We start from the raw sequence: 24,462 nt of genomic DNA on the forward strand, positions 1-24,462 counted from the left end.
TTTCCTTCTTGTGTTGTTTCTTCATCCCTGGCTATGACTAACAACTTTTAAAATCTTCATCTCGCCACCTTCAAGCTTTGTTCTTGCTATTAGTTTGTCACATCCATCCATGACTCGTATGGGAACCGCTGAAAGGACTAAATGTTGATCATTCTCCAGTGACAGTCCCCTATGAGATGACCGAGATCACAGAGCGATAGATTTATGAGGAACATCTCTCCCTCTGAGAGCGGACACATCAAAGAGACACTGAGTCTGGCTGTTACAAAAGGTTGCAAATAAAAGGATGAAGAGCAACATGATAACAATCTCTGAACGCTGATGAGCCTGATGAACTGGTGTCCCTCTCCGTTCACCTTTTAGTTCCGGCACCAGTCAGGTGACTTGAGATGAAGCGGCTCGGATTTTGTGGTTAGAAACTGTGGCTCTGAAAGGAAAGTGATGCACATGAGTGAAGTCTCCTGAAGGTCTAGAGTTTAACAATAGCTGCTTTGATTTTGATATATATATTAAAAAAAACAACCCTGGCATGCTTACTTCAAAGGCCTTCATCTTTTCTTTAATACATTTAGTTAATAATTACATATTCTGCTCAGATGACAGTCAATTAATTTAGTATGTTTGAGTTTGTACAGGTGTGTTTATTCTGTTACTTAAGCGGAAAATGCTTGAATAAGCCGGGTTGAAAGGACGGTGAGAAACAATTGCATCTTCAGTTATAATAAAAAACAACCTAAGAATGAAAAAGCAACCACTAGAATAACACACACCCATTCGATATGACTTATGTAACCTCAGGTTTTGCTCTCACAAGCTTCAATATCTTTACCGTAACAGAGATTCACCTTGATGCCATCATTACCCATTTTGCACATTATTCATATAACATTCAAAAAAAAAAAAAAAAACCCAGTCTGCAGAAAAATTGTTTTTAATTAACATTTATTAAGATCAGGAGGTCACAGTGGCTCTGTGTGCAAGTAATGCAATACAATATTAAAGGCATAAATGCAGTGTATATCATTTCCATAAATAATGGTGTTCAATAGATTAAAGAGATCCTTCATTACACCAGCTAAAACAAGGCTTCCTTACAAATGTGACAACGCATTTCCACTGCAACAGCATCTGCACTGATGAGGACGACATAAAAGAGAGTCAGATTACAAAATAAGGTGATAAAAACTGAAGTACAAAAAACAAAAAACATTCTGCAACAACTATGAATCTTTTTTTTCTTTTTTCTTGACAGCCAACATCAATGCAGATTTAAATGCAACAAAATACTGTCGCACTCCTGCTTGTGCTAGAACTACCATTGCTACCCAGTAAACATAGTGCATACTTCTCCCTCAAGGACCTGGGCGAAGCTTTGGCAGCTCAAAACAGACACAAGTTGCAGGTGCCTGACAAGACATCAGGGACATTACAGTAGAGGCAGCCATCACCATACTTCATTGTCTTTCAACCGTTCTATAATAATATTGTTTACATATAAAGCTACACTGAAAAGCGAAAAGGTCGTTTGATACTATGGCTCCGTTTAGTTTGGAAGTGAAGAGATTGTTTGTGTGCTGCAACACACATTCTGACCTGAGGGCACTAAAGAAGAAGAGTATTCAGTGCATATTTTAAGTATTAACATTTTGGACAAGTCAGGGAACCATACAGGAGGGGGGGGAAGAGGGTTTGGTTCTAGCTTCTCCCCAGTACAAGACTGAGTGCCATCAGACCAAGAGAGTAGCCGGTCTTGGAGGTGCTGGAGGTGGTGGTGGTTGCCTGTGTTGTGACTCTTTGCCCCGGCTGGACGTTTCTGAAAACGTTGACCATGTGTTCTGATGTGCTGTTGCCGATGCGCAAGGTGGTGAAGCGATCAATCTGGACAGAAGATGTTGAGATGGTTAGCTGCATGAAGCACTTAAAAAGAGCAAGGGGAATTGTGGAGAAGAAGGACTCACCAGATCTTTGCTGACTTTGATAGTATCTTTGAAGACCGTCCAAACCACAGCCTCATTACAGCTTGGGGTGGTCAAGGAGCCAAGGTAGCGCCAGTACTTGGTGCGATCCACCCCAAACAGGAGGTCGTCCAGGGAAATCCCAGATGCAATTTTAGCTGTCTGGTCTGAAGACAGAAACAACCATTGAAGGGACTGTAGCTGGCAAACATCAAAGCTTCCAGAAGAAAAGAGGAAAACGTCTTACTTTGGATTACGATGTTTTCCAGGTAGGCGACCAAATTGCGCCAGCTTGCAGGTTGGCCGGATACATCGGTCACCGGCTGAAAAAGCAAGCACATGGTTTAGTTTGGCTGGATTGTTTTTTTGTTTTTTCCCAGCTTAGCAGATAAAACAGAATTAAAGTAAAGTGAACCACCTAGAAACAGGTGCAACACATGCACATGATTTTAACATGAACAAGCTGGAAATAAGTAAAAAGATGTGCAAGGTTTGAGATTGTTTAATAACTTAAATGCATCTTTTCTCACCTCAATGAAGAAACCAAGAGCAGCAAGTCCTGTGGAGTCCGCAACGGCTAGAGTTGTGTTCCTGTTGAGGCTTTCCTTGCTGTTGACGATGTGAAGCTGGGGAAATGGAGAATTATTTAACATGAATATACTGAGGAGATCCTAACTTAGTGTTCACATGAAACGGAGTACGTGTATATTCATATCTGTACCTCCATGGCATACTGAACGCCATCCACAGTGTGCTCAGAGCCAGGGACAGTGGAACCATTCCCCCAGTGCAAGTGGAACTGCAGGCTGTCATAGGGCTCAGGCAGGTCTCCTCCCGAAACTTTGCCACCAATGTTCAGACCCACTTTGACTGGAAATAAAAATATATACACAACAGGATGAATCGTTTAGCTATACCTGAAGAGAAATAAAGACACAAAAAAGGCCTATTAGCCAGTTGTTGCACTTGTAGGATAAAAATATGACACTATCACATGTTTTTTGTTGTTCTGTAAGAGGCTTCACCCTAAATCCAGCAGATAAGGAAGGTTTGCAGGGCTGCAACTGTTAAGGCTCTTTTTTTTTTTTTTTTAAATGCAGGGACATTCTTTTGCACTTTTAATTAATTTTTTCACCTGTTTTGCCAGTGTTTTCGATCTTGTCAAAGAGGGAGACGTTGTCATACTGCACAAAGGTGAATGCCCCCAGGTTGGCGTCCACAGTAACGTTTGATGTGACGATGTTAATGGGCGACTGTCTGGTGCCGTTGCAGAATGGAGCGACGATTGTTGGCCATGTGGTGTCATCTGTAAAACAGAAACAACGAGACTTTGAGTCACTGCGGAGAAGAAACGGTCGAGATGATAAAATAATAATAATAAAGGCCACTTACTGCAGGTTGGCAGGTTGTAACACCAGGCTAGGTGGGGGAAAAAAAAAAAAAAAAGATAACTCCATTTACTATGAGAAGAAGTGGCTCTACACAGAAATACAGGGCATTTTAAACGCAATGTGTCTGAGAAAAACAAACGAAAAATAAAAATCCAACATACCTATTGTGTTGTCGGCACAGTGGGCGCCGGGCGCAATTACGCACAGAGCGAATGCAGCTACTACAAACCAGTTCATCTGAAACAAACACAAAGTCCGTTAATTAATGTATGTGCACGTAAAAAATAACCTCATTAAATCTTTGGAAATAAAATGCAACTCTAGCGCCGGAAAGATCTGACCAAGAGGATAAAAACAGCAACTTTTTTTAAGCTTCAAAAAAAAATTCTAGTGGATTCCAATTTGGCAACAAGAAAATGTTAGTAATTTTTTTCCACGATTAAAACGCTGTAACCAGTTGTTCAGATGACGAAAGTTCCGAAATTCGTCGAAAAGAAGAAGGAAAAAAAAGTCAGTTTCAGACAATTAAAGCAGCAGCTGAATCCAGTTGAGCTGAGCAGCAGCAGCAGCAGCAGCAGCAGAGGCAGTGTCTTACCTTTGACGCACCTGTGCCTCCTCTCTTGTCTTCTGACAGCTGTGCATGCAGTCTCATCCTCCCTCTTTATATTGGCCCAGCTCGTCCAGCAGCTGGTCGGAAACCGCCTCCGTTTGACACTTGAGTACACCTACCTGCAAGATTTTTTTTTTTTTTTTTTTTTTTTGGTGGGGCTAATTATCAGGTTAGGTGGTTTTGACTGTCTCCTCAAAGGAAGATTTTTGATAATGGGTCTGGCCTCATGACTAATATCATAATAATCTGCCATCATATCCATGAATACATTAAATAAAAATGTTTTAAATATATCTATAGTTTATGTAATGTTTTGCATCTGCTTCAAAAAATAAATAAAAAAAGCTGAAGGGAAAAACACAGTCCCCCGGAAACACACAAATAGTTAAAATCTCTGCATTAATCTTTTTCAGTTTAAAAATTCCCCAGTTTATAGTTCCTTGTTTCAGCCATCCACAGAAGGCCGTTTTGGGCCTGGGCTCTCTTGAACAACATAATACTAGTTGAATTTTCTGATCATGTTGGGAAACCTGCAATAACTGGTACACTTCCTGGGCTGCTAATTAGCAAATCGACTCAGCATCATTAGAATTCACTTGGAGCCTTGTTTCTGGCAACAGGTTGTTGGTCCTTCTGTTAAAAAATAGGCTTTTTAAGTCAGGATGTAACCAATTCATTGTGAAGGTGCGGTCAGAAACATTTGGAAAGGTGATGGTTTAATGAAACAATGCTGATGTCGGATTTGAAACAGGGAGCAGAGTTCTCCTGTCTCATGTTTTTTTTTGGACCCTTCTCACTTGACTTAAAGGTTGTTCTTGAAACAGGAGCTAAAAACTGAATGTGCTCATTAGTGTTCACACCCTATAACATAAATATAATATACATAGTATTAATATAAATGCCTAATTTGACTAGCAGAGCTTAATGAGGAACAAATTGTGCGTATTTTTTTGCTGTCAGTAGCAAATTCAAAGCTGTATGATGTCACGTTAAATTACCGAGGTTGGACATACAGTGCCCATGTGACAGCTATTTCCAATGATTTGGCCAAATGATAGAGAGGCTGATGGATATGTTGATAGACGGGCAGGCAGATTCCGATCAAGTCAGATAGAGTTGTTGCTGTCACATACATGACATGCTATTGAAGTTTTTGCATTTCTTTGTTTTTCCAAAACCAGTTTCTCTGGCTACATAATTACAGCACACAGCACATCATCCCAGCTCACACACACACACCTCGTGTGCTTTCGAATAAGCATTATAGTAGCTTGTATCTTTACATTCTTGATCTGGCTGTCTTTGTAAAAGCTCATCAAATGTCATTATTTTTTGTTTGGACTTTTTTAGCCTTTATTATAGTTGAAAGTGGAGAGAGAGCCAGCAAATATGGGGAGAAGACTGGGGGAAGGACCTGCAGTGAATAGTCATGGGCCGGACTCAAACCCACAAACTTTGCGTCGAGGACTACAGCCCGTTCACACGTCACCTGCCCAACCTATCTATCCGGGCGCCCAAGCTCATCAAATTTATTGGTGTGACACTATTTAATAGGATCATTTATAACACTGATGCCAGGAACACAATCATTGCTTTAGAGCAGGTCTGAGGACAAAAGACACACATATTATTACGCAACTGGTTGTTCTTTTAATAGGTTAGTATGGGAAAAAAAAATTGTCTATGCAATTTGTAGGAAATAATCAGAACAGTCATTCAGATTTTATCTGACATAAGTCTGCTACTAAGCGAAGGTGACTTTCTCCACATTTATATTAGGATTTTTCTCTATTTATTCACACCAACCTATTTATTGCACCTCCTCCATGATTGTGTTTCTTACGTTTGGTCCCAATTGTGCACGTAGTTGCATGAAAACGCTGCTTTGTGAGAGCTGCATTCCACACATACTAATTGCATAACATTCTATACTATGTCTGGTTGGTTGAAAAGGTCTTCTACTGTTTCCTTTTGCAATATCAGTTGCACATTGCATTGTGAGACAGTAAGTATTGTACTCCAGCAGCACAACTACATTTTTGCTGTGCATAGTAACTTATTGTGAACACACCACATATTTAACTTTTTCTTAGAATTAAAAAAAAAAACAACAACCTGGGGGCATACCGTGAGATTTAAGCTAACAAAACGAGTTTTGCACTGATTTAACAGCTGCCAGGAAGTTTCACATTGTAGGTCAATGGATCTCAAAGTGGGGGGCAGGTTTCTCTGTAAGGTGTGAATAGCGCCTGCAGGGATGATCAGGGGGAAAAAATGCTGAGCAGAAGTGATACTGAAGGATTTATGTGGGGATCAGTGGTAGTGTGGATATCTTGCTAACAGGCTGAAACAGTTTGAGAATCATTGTTTTACAAATAAGTGACAGCAAAAGATATCAATTTATAAAAGCAGCTCCATGTGTTTTGGGGGTTTTTGGAAGTTGTTGTTTTCTACCTCCAATTTTGTTTTTGCTTCCCATTCCTGTATAATAAGAAAAAAAAAAGTTTTCAAACCTAAAAAACAGGTACTTCAAGGACATGTGAAAGGTCAGGAGCTTGCACACCTGCCTCACCCTGAGAATCATCCAGAGAATTCAGCATCTCATAAGGTAGTAGTCCGAAGCCTCAGTTTGCCTTGTAATCTCAACAGAGAGCAGGAGCATGTTTGGTTCAATTCTTTAACTTCTTCTGAACTCTGTGTGTCTTTCTAAACAGACCATTGGCTCTGGTATAGTCAAACCAGTCCAACAGTGGCTGAGATGAGAATGGACAAGAGATGGCATCTTAACTACAAGCTGCGTGCATTCCTGCAGCATGCAGTCAAATTCAGTAAGCAAAGGTCGATACATTCCGACAAAGAATGTCACTCTTTCATTCTTGACCTTTGGCATTTGAACTTTTGACCCATGAAATATCCATCAGCAGCTATGAGATGATGCTCTATGAGAACGAGGTTGAGTTTGAATGTCTTCTGGTAGATTAATCGTAGCAGCTGGACTTGCTTGAGTTCCTTGAAGACGTTCCACCTCTCATCCAAGAGGCTTCATCAGTCCTGACTGACTAGTTGGGAGTTCCAGATACTTACATCCTAAAGGAGTCATTAACACTGAGTTTCGGTTTCAGTTGGGGGTATTTTGTTCCTCCCTCTTGTTATGCGAGTTGCTCGTACTCCCCCTGCCACAAAGGGGTTCATTAAGCTCTTTTGTGGCGAGGTGTGAATGTGGTTTCACCTTCCTGAGTAGAGTTCTTAGGACTGAATTGTAAACAGGGGAGAGATGATGCATCAGACCTCCACCTCTGTTGAGGGATGGTCTGTCCAGTTTGACATGGATGGCTTCTTTCACCCCTCTCTCAAACCATCTGTCCTCCCTGGCCAAAATCTGTACGTTGTTGTCTTCAAAACAGTGTCCTTTGTCTGTCAGCTTCAGGGGAGCCATGGGGAGCTTGAATGGTGTTGCCTAAAGCTTCAAGATGTAAAATATCTTGAGCACGATGGAGATGCACCTTGACGGACTGATAGCTCTGTTTTTAAGCAGTGCACCATGGCTCCTGGAGGAGCTCACTGATTTCAGTTTTTATGGTCACGAACAACATTTATGAGGTTTTTGATTTAACTTTTTCTCTTCAATATCCATATTAATACGAATATGAAAAGTAGCCACAGCTACTTCATTTCAGCACCACAAAACGTTAGATTTGTTCTGTTTTGTTATACAGAGGCTGGCATCAAGAAAGCATGTTTTTCTCTGATCTTTAAGCAGTTTAAGTTCTTGACGTTGCACCATTCCCCCGTTTCAATGATGATTACAGGAATAGGATGCAAGCTGGTATCTTTATTAAAGTGAGTCACTGATTCATCACCCACATGTATGAATCATACATCGGCCTGATTTAATGCACGATCCATACAGAAACAGAGAAATGGCAGAAACAACATTGCTGCTGTTGATATTTTAGAGAGACCCCCAAAATTTAGCAAATCATGTTTTCAGTTCATATCTTATTAAGAGGAGACAAGCTCATGGCTCCCCTGAAGTTCAGAGCACCTTGTATAATTACATGTATATTTATATAATTAATTACCGATCTGTTCTGCTACATTATGAGTTTCAATGGAAGACAACTAAACTTAACTTTTTAGATCCTGAAGACATTTCTCCTTTCTTCCAAGAGGCTTCTTTAGTTCTAACTGAATGATGGGGAATCCCAGATATATAATGTCACCCCCAAATCATGTGGCCAGTGTCCCATTTACAACCTTCTGTGCCTCAAGATGTTGCAGAACTTGCAGCTGAGAGAGGAGACTAATGGTGGTAAAAGATCTCAAAACTGCCTTAGAAGTAGCTGATAGTTGGTGTTGAGATCTCTCAGCTGTTTAGGGATGGATGTCTTGATTTATTGGAGGGATTCTTTCCACTCCTCTCAAACCATCTGTCTTTGCTGTGTAGATGTGAATTTTGCTATCCTTAAAGAAGTGTCCCCTTAGATTCTTTAGACATAGGTGGAGCGGGTGTCGTCGTGTCCTGGAGAGCAGCTCTCCTGTGTTTTCATGCCATGCATTTGTAAAAACGGTTGTTTAGTCTCCCCTGCATATACATCTTTGCACTCCTCACTGTACTGAAATGCATATACAACATTACTCAGCTTATAATAATAATAATAATTGATCAGATTTATAGAGCGCTTTTCTGGACACTCAAAGACATTTTACTCTGTCAACTATTCATTCACACACATTCATTCTGGTGGTGGTAGCTACGCTTGTAGCCACAGCTGCCTTGGGGCAGACTGACAGAGGCGTGGCTGCCATTCGCTCCTCCGACCACCACCTCAAACAATCCATTCATACGCATTCACACCAGGCAAGGTGGGTGAAGTGTCTTGCCCAAGGACACAACGACCATGAAACAGGTTACAGGGTGGAATCGAATCGCCGACCTTCCGATCATCGACCGACTCGCTCTACCACCTGAGCCACAGCCGCCCAGTTTGATGTGATGTTTGATTGTTTTATTTTTAGGGTGAATCAGTTTGCTCTCATAGTGTTGCCCTTATAGAACATCCTTCTAAGTTTCTCACACTCATATGGCTCCATATGGAATGACGATGTTGTTCCACCTGTTCTTGGCTTCTTCTCTGTTTGATGTTGTTCTTTTAAGTCTCTTAAGAAAACGTTCACTTCCCAAAAAGGCTTTCGTGTGTCAGCAGAGATAAAGAAAAAACACACCACATCAAGCAGAGAAGAAAGGATGAACAGGTGGAACAACATTGAGATTCTGTTTATACAGTGACTACTGCATCTATGAAACGTAAAAGGATTTTATGCAAATGCAACATACCAGTGCACTTGACACTCAGCAAGACTCGTACAAACAAAGGTTCACCCCAATGATAAAACACACAAATAGAAATGGAGCAACTTTGCAGTCCAGTGCAGTGAGGAGTGCAAAGACCTATTTATGGGAGAGACTAACTAACTATTCAACAAATGCATCTCTCAGCACCAAAGAGCCAGCTATACGCAGGACAAAACCCAGCCATCTATCTGCTTCTAGGCGACAAGGGACACATCTTTGTTGAACACAGTGTTCACATTCTGGACAGGGAAGATAGACGGTTTGAGAGAGGAGTGAAGAAAGACATCTATGTTGGACAGGAACAGCCATCTTCAAACAGAGGAGGGAGTCTACAATACCATTTATCAGGTATCTATAATGTAGTCTTGAGATCTCTCCCCATGAAGTTTGACCATCATTACCAGTCTTGGATCACTGTTGGGCCACTAGCCATGCATTTGGGGGTGACAGTATACGAGGTGTGTCAGAAAAGTTCCAGGACTGGTGTCATAAAAGATATATTTGAAACCCAAACTACAAACTACGAGTTTTCCCTTTCAGACCATCAACCAGCACATCTACAAAGAGATCCTGCGGCGTTTGATCCATTCAGTGCATGAGAAGAGCCAATAGTTGTGGCAGGACAAGTCGTGGCTGCTTCACCATGACAACACACCTGCTCACAACGCCCTGAGCATCCCACAGTTCCTGGCTGAGAAGAACATCACCGTGCTGGAGCAACCTCCCTACTCACCCCACCTGGCTCCGAAAGATTTTTTCCTCTTCCCCAAGCTCAAGGGGGTCATCAAGGGGACCAGTTTTGAAGATGTGGACGACATCAAGATGGCTGTGATGACGGAGCTGTGGAGGATCCCAGAAGAATCCTTCCAGGAGTGCATGGCGGCGTGGCAGAGAAGGCTGGGAAAGTGTGTTAGACTCCAGGGGGATTACGTCGAAGGGAAATCTTGTAGTTTGTCGTTTGGATCTGAAGTGTATCTTTTGTGACACCAGTCCTGGAAGTTTTCTGACACACCTTGTATATGTGGGACACCCTGTCAGGCAGGTACAGCTGAGGCCTCTTGGATGAGTGGTGAAATATGCTCAGAAACCAAAACAAAAAGAGTTTAATTGCCTTCAATTGAAGTTCTTACGATTACCAAGATCTGAGAATCTAAACAGAGTGCTATGTTACATTTATTTAATTAGCTATTCTGGAGGAGCAGTGCAAAGTTTTTAGAGCAATAGCTAATTATATGGATGGAAGGACAACCTCCGTCCAAAAATAGTGGTGCACACAGTATGTTACCAGCAGTGCTGTGAGTTATCAATAAGGAGCAGCATAAACCATTCATCCCTTAGGCAACCTTACGATGCCTTTCCATTAGAGTAGTAACTCTGTTAAAATGTTTTGTCAGCAACAGTTGAAGCTGCAAGCAGCAGACAAAATGCAGAGACTCTGCACACAAGCAGCTTTCTCTTCTCATGCGCCACCTGGCATGTCATTTTTTAAAACTGATGCTAAATCTCTCTTAAGCTTCTCTGACACAGGTAATTTGTCAGATTTTAGTGCACACATGGCAACAACCCTCCCTCATGCCAGCGGCCTCCCTCAGCAGGACAATAAACTTCGCCACACTGCAAAAACTACTCCATAACTGCTCAAGGAACACAGCAAAGAGCCCAAAGTTCTGCCCTGGCCTCCAAACTCACCACATCCTAATGATGGTTTATTGGAAACCAGACGGCATCTGTGAACAAACCATACATCCTGTATAGGATTATATTAAAAACAAAGAATACTGAGTTGAAAGGGGTTAAAAAGCTGTGCACACATGAGTGTACCTTTGATGACCTTACTTTACTTTATTTTGGCAGAGGTTTTAGTCAAGGTGACTTACAGTTCAGTCGTACTCAACATCTCAAACATTAGTAATGTCAGTGAGCCGAGGTGGGGTTGGCTGGTTTAACTAGCGTGTGTATAATTCTGCCCAGTCTACATTTCAAAAGGTTTGTTCATGGCGTGGCTTCCTGATCAGCTGAGGTTCTTGATAACAGCAGCCCTTACATTTAGTGATTCAGCTGGTCAAGGATGTTGATCAACAGGACTGACGTGCTCTGGAACTCTGGGTTACTGGATCATATGTGTTCTCTGATGTCTTTTATTACCTAATCATGATGATTTATGAGTTAATTCAGAGTTTGCTAACACAAAGCTGACTGTGTGACTTTTTCTTACCTCGCACCAACCCCGGCAGAAAAAAAAAACCTGCTCTATTTCTGGTAGTGGAAGTAGCTACCTTTCTAAAGTATTGCATTTTGAGATACTTGTAATCTACTTCAATATTTCCATTATATTATAAAGCCACTCTCTAGATTTTACACAATGGACGATGCAACATACTACAGCACACTGTTAAAGATTAAACCTGTAGTTTACAATCTATTTACCTTCCGACGAAATACGAAAGGAAGTGTGTAGTCGGGTCACCTCTCACATGGCCTGTTGCTAGCTCCACCTAATGATGATTCCTCTCTTCCAACTTGTCACGTGGTTTCATTTTAAGATCACACAGATTTGCTGGATAGGCAACCTGCTCAGGGAAGTACTGTGATTCCATTTTATAACTGGTGGACAAATAAGTACCAGTTAAATCACAGTTCAACAAGCATACAACTTCTTTACAGCAGCTCTCTGTACCTTGTTTTTAAATTTGTGAACATGTTGCTGTGATTCTGGGCATATGTCCTTATCCAGATTGACTTAATGCTGTGTCATGTCAGTGAAATAAGATTACAGATTAGATTAGCATTCAGGAGTTAAATTCCTTATTCGCAAATACGGGCTGTCGTGTCTTTGAGTCAGAGACATTAATAATTTCATAAGAGTGATAAGTTAGTTCAAAAGCTACAAATAATTTCAGCTAATTTCACGGTAAAAACTGTTCAAAAGCTATCAGAGTGAGACATCTTCTTCTTAAAGGATCATTTTGGTTACAGCAGACTGGGTGCTCATCTCACCTACAGACAATTTTTGGCATTTTTTTTTTCTCTCCTTGAAAAACAAACTCACAGTACAGCAGAAAAACAGTCTGAAAGGATAAACTCTACCAATCTCAGAGCCACGGAAATGTAAAATCACACCAACAACTTGTAAATGGGAATGTCCCTGCAGACCTGTCTGACATCCTTCAAACACTTTTTGTTCCATCTCCAGTGTCACATGGCAAGGCTCCTGTCTGTCTGGACAGTTAGAAAGTCGTCATTACTCACGTGTCCTTCAAACCCTAAACCTCTGGAACAAGCTGCTGGCATCAGAGGGTCACTGGAGGCCTTCAAATCAAATGTTAAACCTTCATCTGTAGTTGAGTTTTAGTTAGCAACTTATCTTTTGGTAACTTCAGGTTTTGTGCTTGTTGCCACTGTCCCTCTGGCAGGTCAGTCCTAATTGATTTAAGAAGCCTGGTACATACATTATATTTTACATTTGTCCCACCAGCGTACACTTTCTAATGATTACTGCAGCTCTCCATACCTTCCTGTCTCCCTCTCCACTTCCCTATACAATAAAGGGAAAAAAAATTACAAAAATCAAATAAAGTGGGTGATATATGAAAACAGAGAACTCCATCTTCACAAACCTTCAGAAAACCCACTGTTCCATCGTCTACCTGAGACAATATCAATCAAACTTAGGTTATCTCTATTGTTGTCATGTCATTTCTACTGAGTCAAATCCACTCAGTTTTATTGATATCATCTCAAGCAAACAACAAAATATGTTTTCTGAAAATCTTCAAAAATGGAGTTGTCTGTTTTTGCAAATGAACTCTTTACATGCTGCAGTGATTCTATATGATTGATACTGATCTGATGAGATGACGACAAACTTGTCATTCTGTTCATGATATAATACTGAAAAATAATAAACCATAATTGATGTGATGCTTCCAGCCGGTTGCCAGAAACCATCAAAGATAAGCAACAAAAATTCTGGAAAGATTTCTCTTTTAAACAACACCAGTGGCATTTAATTTTATTTGTCTGTTACAAGAATACATTTCTCACTGCTGAATCACAACATCACTCAACGCAACACATTTTTTCTTCTCTCTCTCTTTCTTTTGTGTGGTCAACACATTCCATTAAAAAAACAACACTAAACTAATGTTAACATTTAGAAATTAATGGCTAGGCAACATATTGAATTATCTGAGATGTAGCTTCAACCAAAGTTTAGTAAGCTTGTCATTTTAATATATAAATTTTAACAGCACAGCAGACAGTGGATAACAGCCCATAGTTTAATCAACCATGTAGCAATAAATCAAAGTAAAGATTATTCTAAAGACATCACCAGTGAAATCACTTTTATGGTCTATTGCTAACACAAAAAGATAAATAATTAGTGCAATGTATGTTCCTCTCACTCGTTCTTCACAGATCCAAATTACAGAAAAATGGCACAGAGGCTTGCCAGCAGCAGAGACATTAGGATGGGTCCAGGGGAAGTCGAAGCTGATGTGGTGAAGATTGTCCTACTATGAAGACGCTGTGAGGGCCGAAACACGTCATTGTAGCCTGCATAAGTCGGGAACATCTTCATCTAGTGGAGGTAAAGAAATAATTAGCAGTATCTGTTGTACACATTGTTATTTGATCATTATCTCTCTGCACTTATGAACCTAACCAAGCAGTAGAACCTGTTACGATAGCGAAGCTTGTCACGTACGTACGTACGATGTGACATGACAAGAGAGACCAAGAAGAGAGGTTCCCCATCCTGGTGACGCTATAATGCTGTCGCTGTTTACAGATCGTAAAAGATTGTGACAAAATGTACAGTTTAGTCACCCTGTCATGTGTTTCTCACAGATTACAGAGATCCCCAGTCAAATCAGGGATCTGTATTCACGAGAGCACTCACGAGTTTGGATGTAGCTTTAAAATCCAGCTCTTGAGTTTGAAATTTAACTGAAATTTAAGTAATGACTTTTGACACTTTTGGATTCTTGCATCCATTTTTAAAAAATAAAAATAAAACTTTATTTATAGTGCATTTTATAGTGTAAATTTAATTTTAAATGAACAAAGTTGTTATTAAAGTTATTATCAGTGACCACTCCCTCACCCTAACCAGACCAGGCAGATGGTTGCCTTCCCTGGGCCTGGTTCTGTCTGAATTTTTCTTTTTTTTTTTTTCCTCCCAGTTAAAGGTTTTTGGGTGTTTCTTTGGGTTCCTTCTCACTGTCACCAAATACTTGCTCATAGGGAATTCAAAGGTAGCTTTGGATTGTTAGGTTCTCTGTTCTCTGTTTAAAATTCGTAAGGTCTTCACCTTACTATGTTGAGTGTTATGAGATGATATATGTTGAGAATTGCCGCAATATAAACAAAATTGAATTGAATTGAATTGTTTTGACCCATAATGACAAAGGAAAACATGTATTTAGCTTTGTTTTCACATTAAAATTTTAAAAAAAGTAATTCTCTTGTTTCAAAACTTTGTCAAAGCCCCTTTGGCAACAGTTATGGCTTCATGGGAAGATGGGAAGCATCTGTGAGGTCTCTACACAGATGTTCTGATGGGTTTAAGTCTGACCTTTTGCTAAGCCGCTCAAGGACAGTCAGTAACTTGTCCTGAAGCCACACCAGCTTGATCGTGGCTGTTCGCTTTGGTTCATTGTTGTGCTGAATGGCGAAAGATTCTTTCTCCCCAGTCCCAGGTCACTGCATTCTGGAGCAGATTTTCGCCTCTTTGTATTTGGCTGCATTCATCTCTTCCTTAACACTGACCAGTCTCTCCGTTTGCACTCTGACAGCATGATGCTGCCACCACCATGCCTCACTGTAGAGATATCACTAGCCAGGAGACGAGCAGTACCACGTGTTGGCTGAAAACAGCATTTGGAGTTCTGCCCAAATCTTTTTTGATTTATCAGATGTGCAAATCTTTTTCCTCATGCTCTCCGTGACTGTTTGAAGTAGTTTATTCACAATAAGTGGGCTGTCACATGGATTTTACTCAGAGGGGAATCTGTCGAGTTGCTCATAAACAACCATAAACAACTGACTGATATCATGCTGCTAAGATGATTGTGCTTTTAGCCGGGTCTCCCATCTCTTCAGAGGACTTCTGAAAGTCTGTTAGACTGACTGTTGGGTCTCTGGTCACCTCCTTGTTTAAAAACCTTCTTGTCACTGATCTTTATGTGGAAAACTGCAGTAAAGATCTGAACACGTTTGTTAAAAAAAAAAAAAAACAAATGAGAAAATGAAAAGCCAATGTTATTGATCTAAAATCTACTCCACAATAACACTGAATACATTTTGAAGTAACTGTATTTTTTTCAGGCCAGTACACATGAATCTGTTCCAGTTGATGTCAGTGTAAACTTCCTCATGTTTCACTCAAGCAAAAGTCAGAAATGTAAACTCAGTCATCAGTGATGTGCAACCATGTGTGCATCCCTTTGATGTTAAATAATCTTTGCCAACTCTGCCTTTCAGTCTAATCTAGTCTTTAGCTTACTGTAGTCATTTCTGATTGTCCTGTGAATTAGGTAAAGTTTATAGTATAGTATAGTATAGTATAGTATAGTATAGTATAGTATAGTATAGTATAGTACAGTACAGTACAGTATAGTATAGTATATGTGTCTGTTTCTTCCAGTGTACCACATGATCAAGTATTCCCTTCATCAATATTTCAATAACACTGAATGGTTTGCTCCGTATTGTTAATCAACACTTTACACAATCCCCAGAATACATAAATATATTTATATATATATTGATTGCTGGACTCAAGAATTATGTTTGAGTGGCAAAGCACAAAGAAAGGCACAAAGCAAGGCCAGATATGTTTTTCATTCAAGGGCTGCTTCTGACTGTTTGTATAAAGGCTTCTGATTGAGGAAAAAAGGCTGTTTGATGAGCCTACAGCACCTAGATGAGGAGTAACACTCACCAGGCTTTCGTCCACCTCGATAGACTCTTTAAAGACTGTCCAAACCACTGCTTCATTGCATGACGGGGTTGTCAGGGAGCCATTGTAGCGGAAGTATGACTTTCGACTCACACTGCCAAGCAAGTCATCAATAGAGAGCTCTGCTGTGACGCTGACATTAGAGCCTACATTGAAGCAAAATGGAGATCATTTGTGTACATGTAAATATTGACATGTGTCCCAATAGATTAGTTTTGCGTTTATATTTAATAAAACAAGTGTGCACTTACTGATGTTTTGAATAGCATGGAGGTGGTCGGTCAGTTTTTTCCAGTATTCCATGCTGGATGCTGAACTTGAAGAAGGATTTGTCTACGAATTTGGTGAATAATCAGGAGATTTACATTGTGGAGAAGCACATTCAGCTCTTAAAATAAAAAAAATTTGGGCAAGAAAGCTAAACTACTTACCGTCTCATGTCCTGAGCTGCTACTGCTACTTTTGGTTGTAACCTTGGACTGAAAAATAGACATCAAGAAATAGATTCACTTTATTCAACGTCAAATTTACGTTAAGAAATCTTGAGTTTCTCGTGTAGGAATCAATGTAAATTCCTTGAACTAATTCAAATATTTATGTATACCACTTGTATGAAGAATAGCAGAGCTTGTATTGACATGGCTTATACAAAACACACAATAGAGAGATTTCCATTCCCAAATGCTTTTTTAGCAAACTTGAAATCAGGCATGAACCACACTGTGAATTGAACAACTGAATGAACAGCGTGTATGAAGGTGAGGTTCAGTACTTAAACTTCCATCTCATGTAAATATGTGCGTAGAATGTCTCAAGATGGATGAGGGGAGGTATATATTTGTTTCACGAGAGATGAAATGCTGATATGTCGCCGTTAGGGAGTTCACCTGTTCAGTGATGGACCTCAGGCTGCTTGTTGGAACAGGTTTGGTGGGCTTTTTCCTCTCCATTTTCATGTTGTATATTTTCACTAAAGCTTGTTTGCCAAGTTGTTTGTAAGCCCTCATTCCGGATTGTCATAAAGTTTTTGAAGTGTTTAACAGCCACCATAGCACAGCTCTACTACTAGTAGACTGAACCTTACCTCAATAAAGAACCCCAGCACCGCCAGCCCGTTAGGAGTCTTAATTGCGGCCTCCAGGGTTAGATCTTTTCTCTTGCTCACTATATGCATCTGGACAAAACACACACTTAATGGAATAAAGGTATTAGAGAACAATGCTGTAACATTGCAACAAATCAGAGCTTTCGAGCTTTTACCTCCATTGGGTATCTTTTTGAATCCACAGTGTGCTCTGAACCCTTGGAGTCATGTGATGTGGTTCCCCAGTGAAAGTGGAACTGAAGGGTGGAGTAGACGTGTCCCAAACCTCCCCCTGACAATTCCACCAAATTGTCCTTCAAGACACACTTCACTGGGAGTTCAAAGAGGACACAAGATGTACAGACATGCATCTTTACTCTCATTCCTTTCAACTATGGTGCCTATTAAACGGATTCAACCCTCCTGCAAGTTTTCTCTTTTTCACACTTTTGAACTTGAATCGTGATCAGTATAATTTTTTTTTTCCTTAACAAGAATTTACCCCCAAAAACGACTCTTTCATGCCAAAGTGAAAACAGATTTCTACAAGATAATGCCAAATAATTAAAAACAAAGAAGTAATTGCATAAGTAGTCACCCCGTTTAAAGTGTCTCACCTAATCTGACACAAGGGCAGGCAATTTGTGTGTTTGACATGAGAGTCTTTTTTTTTGGTAATTTTTTTTTCCAAAAAGCAAAATTTAATTGACCACAATTCAATGCTGCAATTAGTTACAAGGGCCAAACTTCCAGCCGTGTTGAATACTTTTTAATGGCAGTGCAGATGAAGAAATGCGAATGTACAAATGGACTGCATGAACAATTATGCCTAAAATGTTCTCCATTTCTAAAGATACAGCTCACATTTCAGCGCTGACTCCAGGGCAAATAGTCAACTGTAGGTCATAAGATTACACAAATTTAAATGTTCTTAAAGTTTGTCCTGTTAGCAAATTCAGTCTCAAACACATCCAAAACATCCACCCATATAATGAAAGAAAAGATTCCGACCTGCATGGCCTGTGTTGGTGATATACTTGATGGCGTGCTTGTCGTCAAACTTTGTAAACGTGAACTCATCAAGGTGGATGTCAGTCTTAGCATTCTTTGTCTCAATGTTGATGGGTGACTGGCGTTCGCCTCCACAGTAGGACTGAGGCAGGAGGTGCCATTTAGATGGAGTGTAATCTAGTGGTAGAGAGGTAAATGTTTACATCCTAATGCCTACAGCAGCGTCGCTTTGAAACTCTCAATTACAGTTTTGTTGACACATACCACAGTGATCATCATAGCACCATGGAGGACCTAAAGAATAGGAGGACAAACATATTTAATGTGCCAACTATCATGGTTCATGCAGTGAATGTGTCTGGTTTTCCAACTCACTGGGAGGTAGAGGGGTTGCAGGTGAGGCAAACACTTGACGCCCATTCAGCGGTTGTGTAGGTCGAAAGACGTTAGTGAGGCCTGCATCCTGGGGAAACAGCTGAACCTGAGAGGAGCCATAGCAACCAAAAAGAGTTTTAAGTCATTGCCAAAAGAAGATCATCAATGCTTAAATGCAAAACTGTGTGAGTCACCCCCCACAGGCCCATTTGGAGCAAGAACCTGGATGATATGGTCACAAATAAGACTTGAAGTTATGCACTAGCAGCATAGAGAGATCCCTCCCATCCCCACAGCAGTTAAGTTACCACAACCCCCCCAGCAGAGTCAAAGGGCCCATACTTTGTTGTCAGCACAGAGCACTATTTATAACATAACGCTGTAAAGGTAACCTGAGGTAGCAATTCTCCCTTTGAAAATGGCCTGACCTTTTTTTATGTGACAGCTTTTGTGTCAGTTTGTATAAACTTTTTGGCTTTCTGCTCTTCTACGTGTTAATTTTCAAGATTCTTATTACAGGGGGTTTGGCTTAAAAGAGTCCTATAGCAGTGGCAGACTATGTTTCCTATTATGTAACCCAACCACCAACAGTTCAATCTGAGACTGGATGTGTTATGCTAATAGTGACCACTGGAGCCAAGAGACACAGGCCTCCAGCACAGATAAGGAACAGGTTCCGGGTCTGGTGACTTTGCTTCTTTTTGGATCAGCACACCCAGATTTTTGTCATTTTCAAACACCTTCAAATGAGTTGCATTCCAGCTCCTTCGGTAGCCACACAAAACTGTCTACAACATTTCCGGAAATGCACCAGCACTGACCAGCACTCGTGAACAAACTGATGCGTAAAATCGGTGGAGTTCCACTGGGCCCGTTCCTGGTAGGTTTCATGTTTCTGTCATTTAGCTGTCCTACCAGAGAACGCAGACTACAGTGCTTTTTTACACACACAAAAAAAGACAAACACATTCTTGATCTCACACACAAAAACGTATCTTTTGGCATTTTAAACTGAATCGTTTAACCCTCTGGACCACAAAACCCAGCGGAAGGGTTTGAAAGGAGTGTTATCTTTTGAAAAAATCCCCAAAATTACACCATTAATTAGAGTAAGACAATGAATCATTGGGTTTCCAACTTTCCTGTGGTCCTGTTCTTTGACTAATTATATGTGATGTGTGGTTCCATCAGAAAAACAACCACATCTAATTTTTTAAAAAAATCATCAGAATCACTTTATTTTGCATGTCTCGTTAAAAAATTCACCAAATATAAACCATTTGCACCAGGTTCAGTAGCTGTTGTCCAAGCATGGAAACAAATTTGAGACTGAAAGCAAAAAAAAAATAGAATTCTAAAATATACTGTATATCCAGAAAGGATTAAAGTTAAGGATTAAAGGAGTAAGTTGTCATCAAGTTGCTGGAAGGTACATACAGCATGTTGAAATATAATTCTAAAGTAGAGGCGTAGAAAACAACCACTTTATAGAAATTGTAGAAGTGTAAACAGTTAAACATCTGTGGTATGTAGAACCACAGCTGTTTTTTCTTTCCAAAGATCCTGAAATCAAAAAAATCTAAGAAATTGAACTTTTGTTTTTGTCTTATTTATGATTCATGACATTATATTGGTGCTTTACTACATAGAGAGACATTTTTGTGGTCTCCTCGCTTCTAGCCATAAGGGTGCACAAGTTTATGCGGCATTGAAAAATGTGCCCACAATGAGTTAAAATGTGAAATATGCATGTTCTAACTGTTTAGGAGACGCTAGTGGTGCACCTGTTGAGGCCCCGCATGTTGCCAAGAACAAACCACATACAAAAATATGTGTCCCTCCCTTATCTACAGAGTGATGATGTCTGTCAGGTAGATAAGATGAAGAAAAAGATTATCCTTCTGCAACATGACTCAAAATGATCTCTTCTTTTTCCAGTCACATGCAGCACGCCAAACATGTTTGCCTGCTGTCGCAGTCAACAGAAACTACAGCGAGTGTCACTATCAAACAGCTATCAAAAGCAGACACCAGTATGTCCAGTCGCTTGTCAATGTTTTCTTGCGACGCCACATCTACGGGTGCTTGTGTAACAGGTTGTGTGTGATTCCAATTGTCACAGGTCATTTATGGGTTTGGCTGTTCATTGGAAGTATGTAACAAATGAATACATTTATTATTCTGATGTAGGCAACACACGGAAATTCTAAGTTTCCTGTCCATTTCGTAACACTGCCGCCTGGATTGGTTAGGTTGTTCACAGGCGTAATCAAGCGGACATGTTTCGCTTTCTGCTGGGGATATGTGCTGACTAAACATGGCCTTTTCTCCCCTTTGTCCCGGAAAATTCAGCCCAACTTACCAGATCTTTATGGATGTTGATTGGCTCTTGAAACACCGTCCACGCGACTGCTTCGTTGCAGCTGGGTGTGGTCAGGGAGCCCATGTACCGGTAGAACTTTGTCATGTCTACATTTCCAATCAGGTCATAAATGGAGATGTTGTGGTTTATGTTAACCTCATCACCCTCGTCTGTGGGAAGATGTAACATAAAAAAGCTGCGGGTAAAAGAAAATCATGTGGGCTTGAAAAAAAAACAACAGCTTCCTGAAGTTCTTGCCTTGAATATGATCAGGAATTAAAAAACAATGGACTGACTGTTGCAGACTTTGTGACGTATATTCCATCAGGCTCACTCTCAATCTCACCTGCATGAATTTTGCTTGATGACTCTTACATTTATAACGTGACATTAAAAATAAAAACACATGAATCTCAGTTTAAATGTCTCTTTTATAAGTTACAGGAATCACAAACAAAGATCCTAAAGCTTCAGGAGAAGGCAACCAGACCTCATTTTTTTAAATGTTCTTAAAGACCTTTCATCTCTTATCCAAGAGGCTTCTTCAGTTTTAACTGACTCTAGAGGAGTCCCAGTATGATTAGTCACCCCCAAATTACAAAGCGGATGGCCCGCTGATAATTCCATTGACATGCCTTGAGGTCTGAACAGTTGAGAAATTGCCAGATGAGGGATGATTCAAGTGCTAATGGGGGAGATCTCAAAACTGCATTATAAGTACCTGATGAGTGGTGTCATAGACCCCTTCCTCTGTTTACAGATGGCTGCTCCAGTGTAACACAGATGGGTTTTCTTAACCTCTTTCTGAAACCATTTGTAAAAAAAAAAAATCTGAACATGGCTGTAGTCAAGGGTGTGTCCATTTCTTAGATGATGAGAGTAGTCAGAAAACAACTCTCTCCTTTGATGACAGCAGAAAGGACACATGGTTTGAGAGAGAAAATCCATTCATGTTAAACCAAACCATCTCTAAACAGAACGGGTCTGAGGCACCACGTATCAGGTACTTAGAACTTGGTCTTGAGTTCCTCCATAGAAGTCAGGCTGCCTTCTACTGAAGCTCTTGGCTTTACCGTGAACTGGATGATGGAGAATCAGCACGGACATACCAATACAGATGGCTATGAAACCAATCTGAGTGGAGGAGTTACTTCAATTACAAAGCTCTAACCTCTTATGATCTGGTGTGTCATTTCTCACAATAAAAAATGTTACAACTTTATGCGTCTCCTGGTGCTAACTAATGGATAGTGTAGAGTAGTAGTGTAAGATATTTGTCCCTTGGCAAAACATAAGCAATGATCTGGAAGCAAAACCTTAAAGCATCCCGCATTAGTAAATACTAGGTCAATTATTACAACCCGCTGCACTCCAAGAATCCAAATCTTAACGATGTAAAGAAAAACTAGTCATACCTGTGACATTTTTTAGGTAAGATGTGAGCATGCTCCATGGCCCTGACATATTTCCATCTTCAGTTGCCTTTAGGGAGAAGACATAAATAACTCAGTTGCTTTGCACATGTTTCTGTTGCAGAATGTAGGGAGAGTACAGTCATCAGTGATTGAGGGACTTGCTAACATGCAAGCATCATGGAGACGGTGCATGAACTGTGGTGTCAAAGTGGGAAACTCTGGGTGGATGTAAACCTCATCACTCAAGTGTGGCCTAGTCCCAAAGAGCGAATGATGTAAATACAAGAGGAACAGTTTCCATAAAAACTTTTCATTTAACACTCAACAATGCAGAGACGTGTCTGTGGAGTAAACTTTGACAGACATACGTTTATGAAGAATCCAAGAACGGCGATTCCATCTGACTTCTCTATGGCCTCCTGCACAGTGAGACCCTTCCTCAGACTGACTATGTGCATCTACAAGAGATTACATAAAGTGAGAAGCAATAAAAAAAATAAGGAGAGAAAACGGCACGATGTCGAGTGATGCTGTACCTCCATCGGATATCTGTGGCCATCAATGGTGTGCTCTGAACCTGGGTGATGCTTCGTGTCGCCCCAGTGAAAGTGAAACTGTAGGGCGGAGTACGTTCCGTTGAGTCCACCTCCACTCACTTCAACTTCATTGTCTTTCAGTTTGCATTTCACTATGCATGGCAAAGATGGGGAAGCATGTTTATGTAGTTACAGTTTGAATAGTTTCATACTGATCCTGTCATAAATATGCATGCTGCATATGGGACAGTGTCTGTTGTGCAGTAGTTGAAGAAGTTTTCAAATAGGTCACTAAGGGAAAAGCACCACTAACAAGTTTAGCAAAACTGTGTTAAAATACAGTAAATATAGATACAAAAAAGCAGGTGGAAGTCTCAGTGTGCGTACCCGTATGTCCATTGTTTTCGATGGACTTGATGGCGTGCTGAGAGGAGAAGTTGACGAAGGTAAAGTTTCCCAGATTAGGGTCAGTCACAACATGGCTGGGGACTATGTTCACAGGAGACTGCCTCTTTTCTCCACAAAAAGAGCCGGAGATGTCTTTCCATTTGGACGGGGTGTATTCTATGAAAGACAGAGACATGTTTAATACCACAAACTCATGCTGACTAATTATAGTTTGATCTGAATCCGACTGATCTGTCCTTACTTACCACAGCCGGTATAGCACCATTCACTCCCAGCAGCTGAAACAGAAATATAACAAACATGAGCTGTGAGTAGTAGTTGTTCACATCCTGAATATAAAAACACCTTGTTCTAAGAAAATTAATCAGTATTAGGAGGAATGTGTTGCATATCCTGTCCTTACGATTCTATAATCTACACACACTTATAGATGGAAAATAAATGAATAAAGCTAATTGATTTTAAAAATAATAATAATAATAATTCTGTTTTAAAAAAAACAATTGACACATTTTACTCACCACATTTGACCAAAGCCCCCAAACCCAGGCAGAGCACAAAGGTGGAGAAATGCATCTTTGAGAGGAAAAGACAAACAGGCACCGGTTGCTTAATTTATTAAAGTATTTTCCCCTCTGGCTGACATTTAAAATGACCACATTTTAAGAAAGAAGAAGCAGTTCTGTGCTGTTCTCAGTGACGTCTAGTCAGCACACTTCATGATGAAACCCTGCTGTATTCTACACTGTAAAAACAAATGTGTTTGAACAGATTGTAAGTGTAATGTTTGAGCATTTTACTGTTATTTCACAGAATTTTCGTGTCTTGTTAAATTCCTAAAATATAATAACCTGTAGAATCACAGAAAAAAAAATTCATTTAAATGTTTACCCTAAAAAACAGGCTAAAACTGTAAATAATGTCGACACAAAAAAATCTGTATTTTTTTCAAAATTCCCTGTTAAAATAAACGATTTTCAATGTAAAAAAAAAAC

At 40.2% G+C, this 24,462-nt stretch overlaps 2 protein-coding genes across 3 annotated transcripts in view; both read right to left on the reverse strand.

Annotated features, from left to right (window-relative positions):
* Nucleotides 1–915: 915 nt before the first annotated feature.
* LOC103358351 (carbonic anhydrase 4-like) lies at nucleotides 916–3,990 on the reverse strand. Of its 2 annotated transcripts, none has more exons than XM_008283276.1 (9): nucleotides 3,942–3,990; nucleotides 3,508–3,583; nucleotides 3,348–3,374; nucleotides 3,091–3,261; nucleotides 2,677–2,825; nucleotides 2,486–2,581; nucleotides 2,203–2,278; nucleotides 1,959–2,122; nucleotides 916–1,878 (listed from the first exon to the last, which is right to left on the reverse strand). In XM_008283276.1, the coding sequence occupies exons 2-9, from the start codon at nucleotides 3,581–3,583 to the stop codon at nucleotides 1,696–1,698; spliced, it is 942 nt and encodes a 313-aa protein (XP_008281498.1). In that variant the 5' UTR covers nucleotides 3,942–3,990; the 3' UTR covers nucleotides 916–1,695. The 2 variants fall into 2 exon arrangements, with proteins under 2 accessions (XP_008281498.1, XP_008281499.1); XM_008283277.1 differs by having other exon boundaries at nucleotides 3,953–3,957.
* Nucleotides 3,991–13,290: 9,300 nt separating this feature from the next.
* LOC103358352 (carbonic anhydrase-like) overlaps nucleotides 13,291–24,462 on the reverse strand; it is an 11,955-nt gene continuing 783 nt past the window's right edge. The window contains exons 2-17 of the mRNA XM_008283278.1: nucleotides 23,989–24,043; nucleotides 23,713–23,745; nucleotides 23,447–23,623; nucleotides 23,060–23,211; nucleotides 22,892–22,981; nucleotides 22,524–22,590; nucleotides 21,109–21,278; nucleotides 18,747–18,852; nucleotides 18,636–18,665; nucleotides 18,372–18,548; nucleotides 17,537–17,691; nucleotides 17,361–17,450; nucleotides 16,708–16,755; nucleotides 16,528–16,609; nucleotides 16,259–16,422; nucleotides 13,291–13,894 (exon numbers count right to left, since the gene is read on the reverse strand). Coding sequence (XP_008281500.1) covers nucleotides 13,739–13,894; nucleotides 16,259–16,422; nucleotides 16,528–16,609; nucleotides 16,708–16,755; nucleotides 17,361–17,450; nucleotides 17,537–17,691; nucleotides 18,372–18,548; nucleotides 18,636–18,665; nucleotides 18,747–18,852; nucleotides 21,109–21,278; nucleotides 22,524–22,590; nucleotides 22,892–22,981; nucleotides 23,060–23,211; nucleotides 23,447–23,623; nucleotides 23,713–23,745; nucleotides 23,989–24,043 — 1,752 coding nt within the window. The 3' untranslated portion in view covers nucleotides 13,291–13,738. The remainder of the gene's footprint in view (nucleotides 13,895–16,258; nucleotides 16,423–16,527; nucleotides 16,610–16,707; nucleotides 16,756–17,360; nucleotides 17,451–17,536; nucleotides 17,692–18,371; nucleotides 18,549–18,635; nucleotides 18,666–18,746; nucleotides 18,853–21,108; nucleotides 21,279–22,523; nucleotides 22,591–22,891; nucleotides 22,982–23,059; nucleotides 23,212–23,446; nucleotides 23,624–23,712; nucleotides 23,746–23,988; nucleotides 24,044–24,462) is intronic.

This window comes from Stegastes partitus, unplaced genomic scaffold (assembly GCF_000690725.1).
Source record: "Stegastes partitus isolate 25-593 unplaced genomic scaffold, Stegastes_partitus-1.0.2 Scaffold306, whole genome shotgun sequence".
Classification (NCBI taxonomy): Eukaryota; Metazoa; Chordata; class Actinopteri; family Pomacentridae; genus Stegastes; species Stegastes partitus.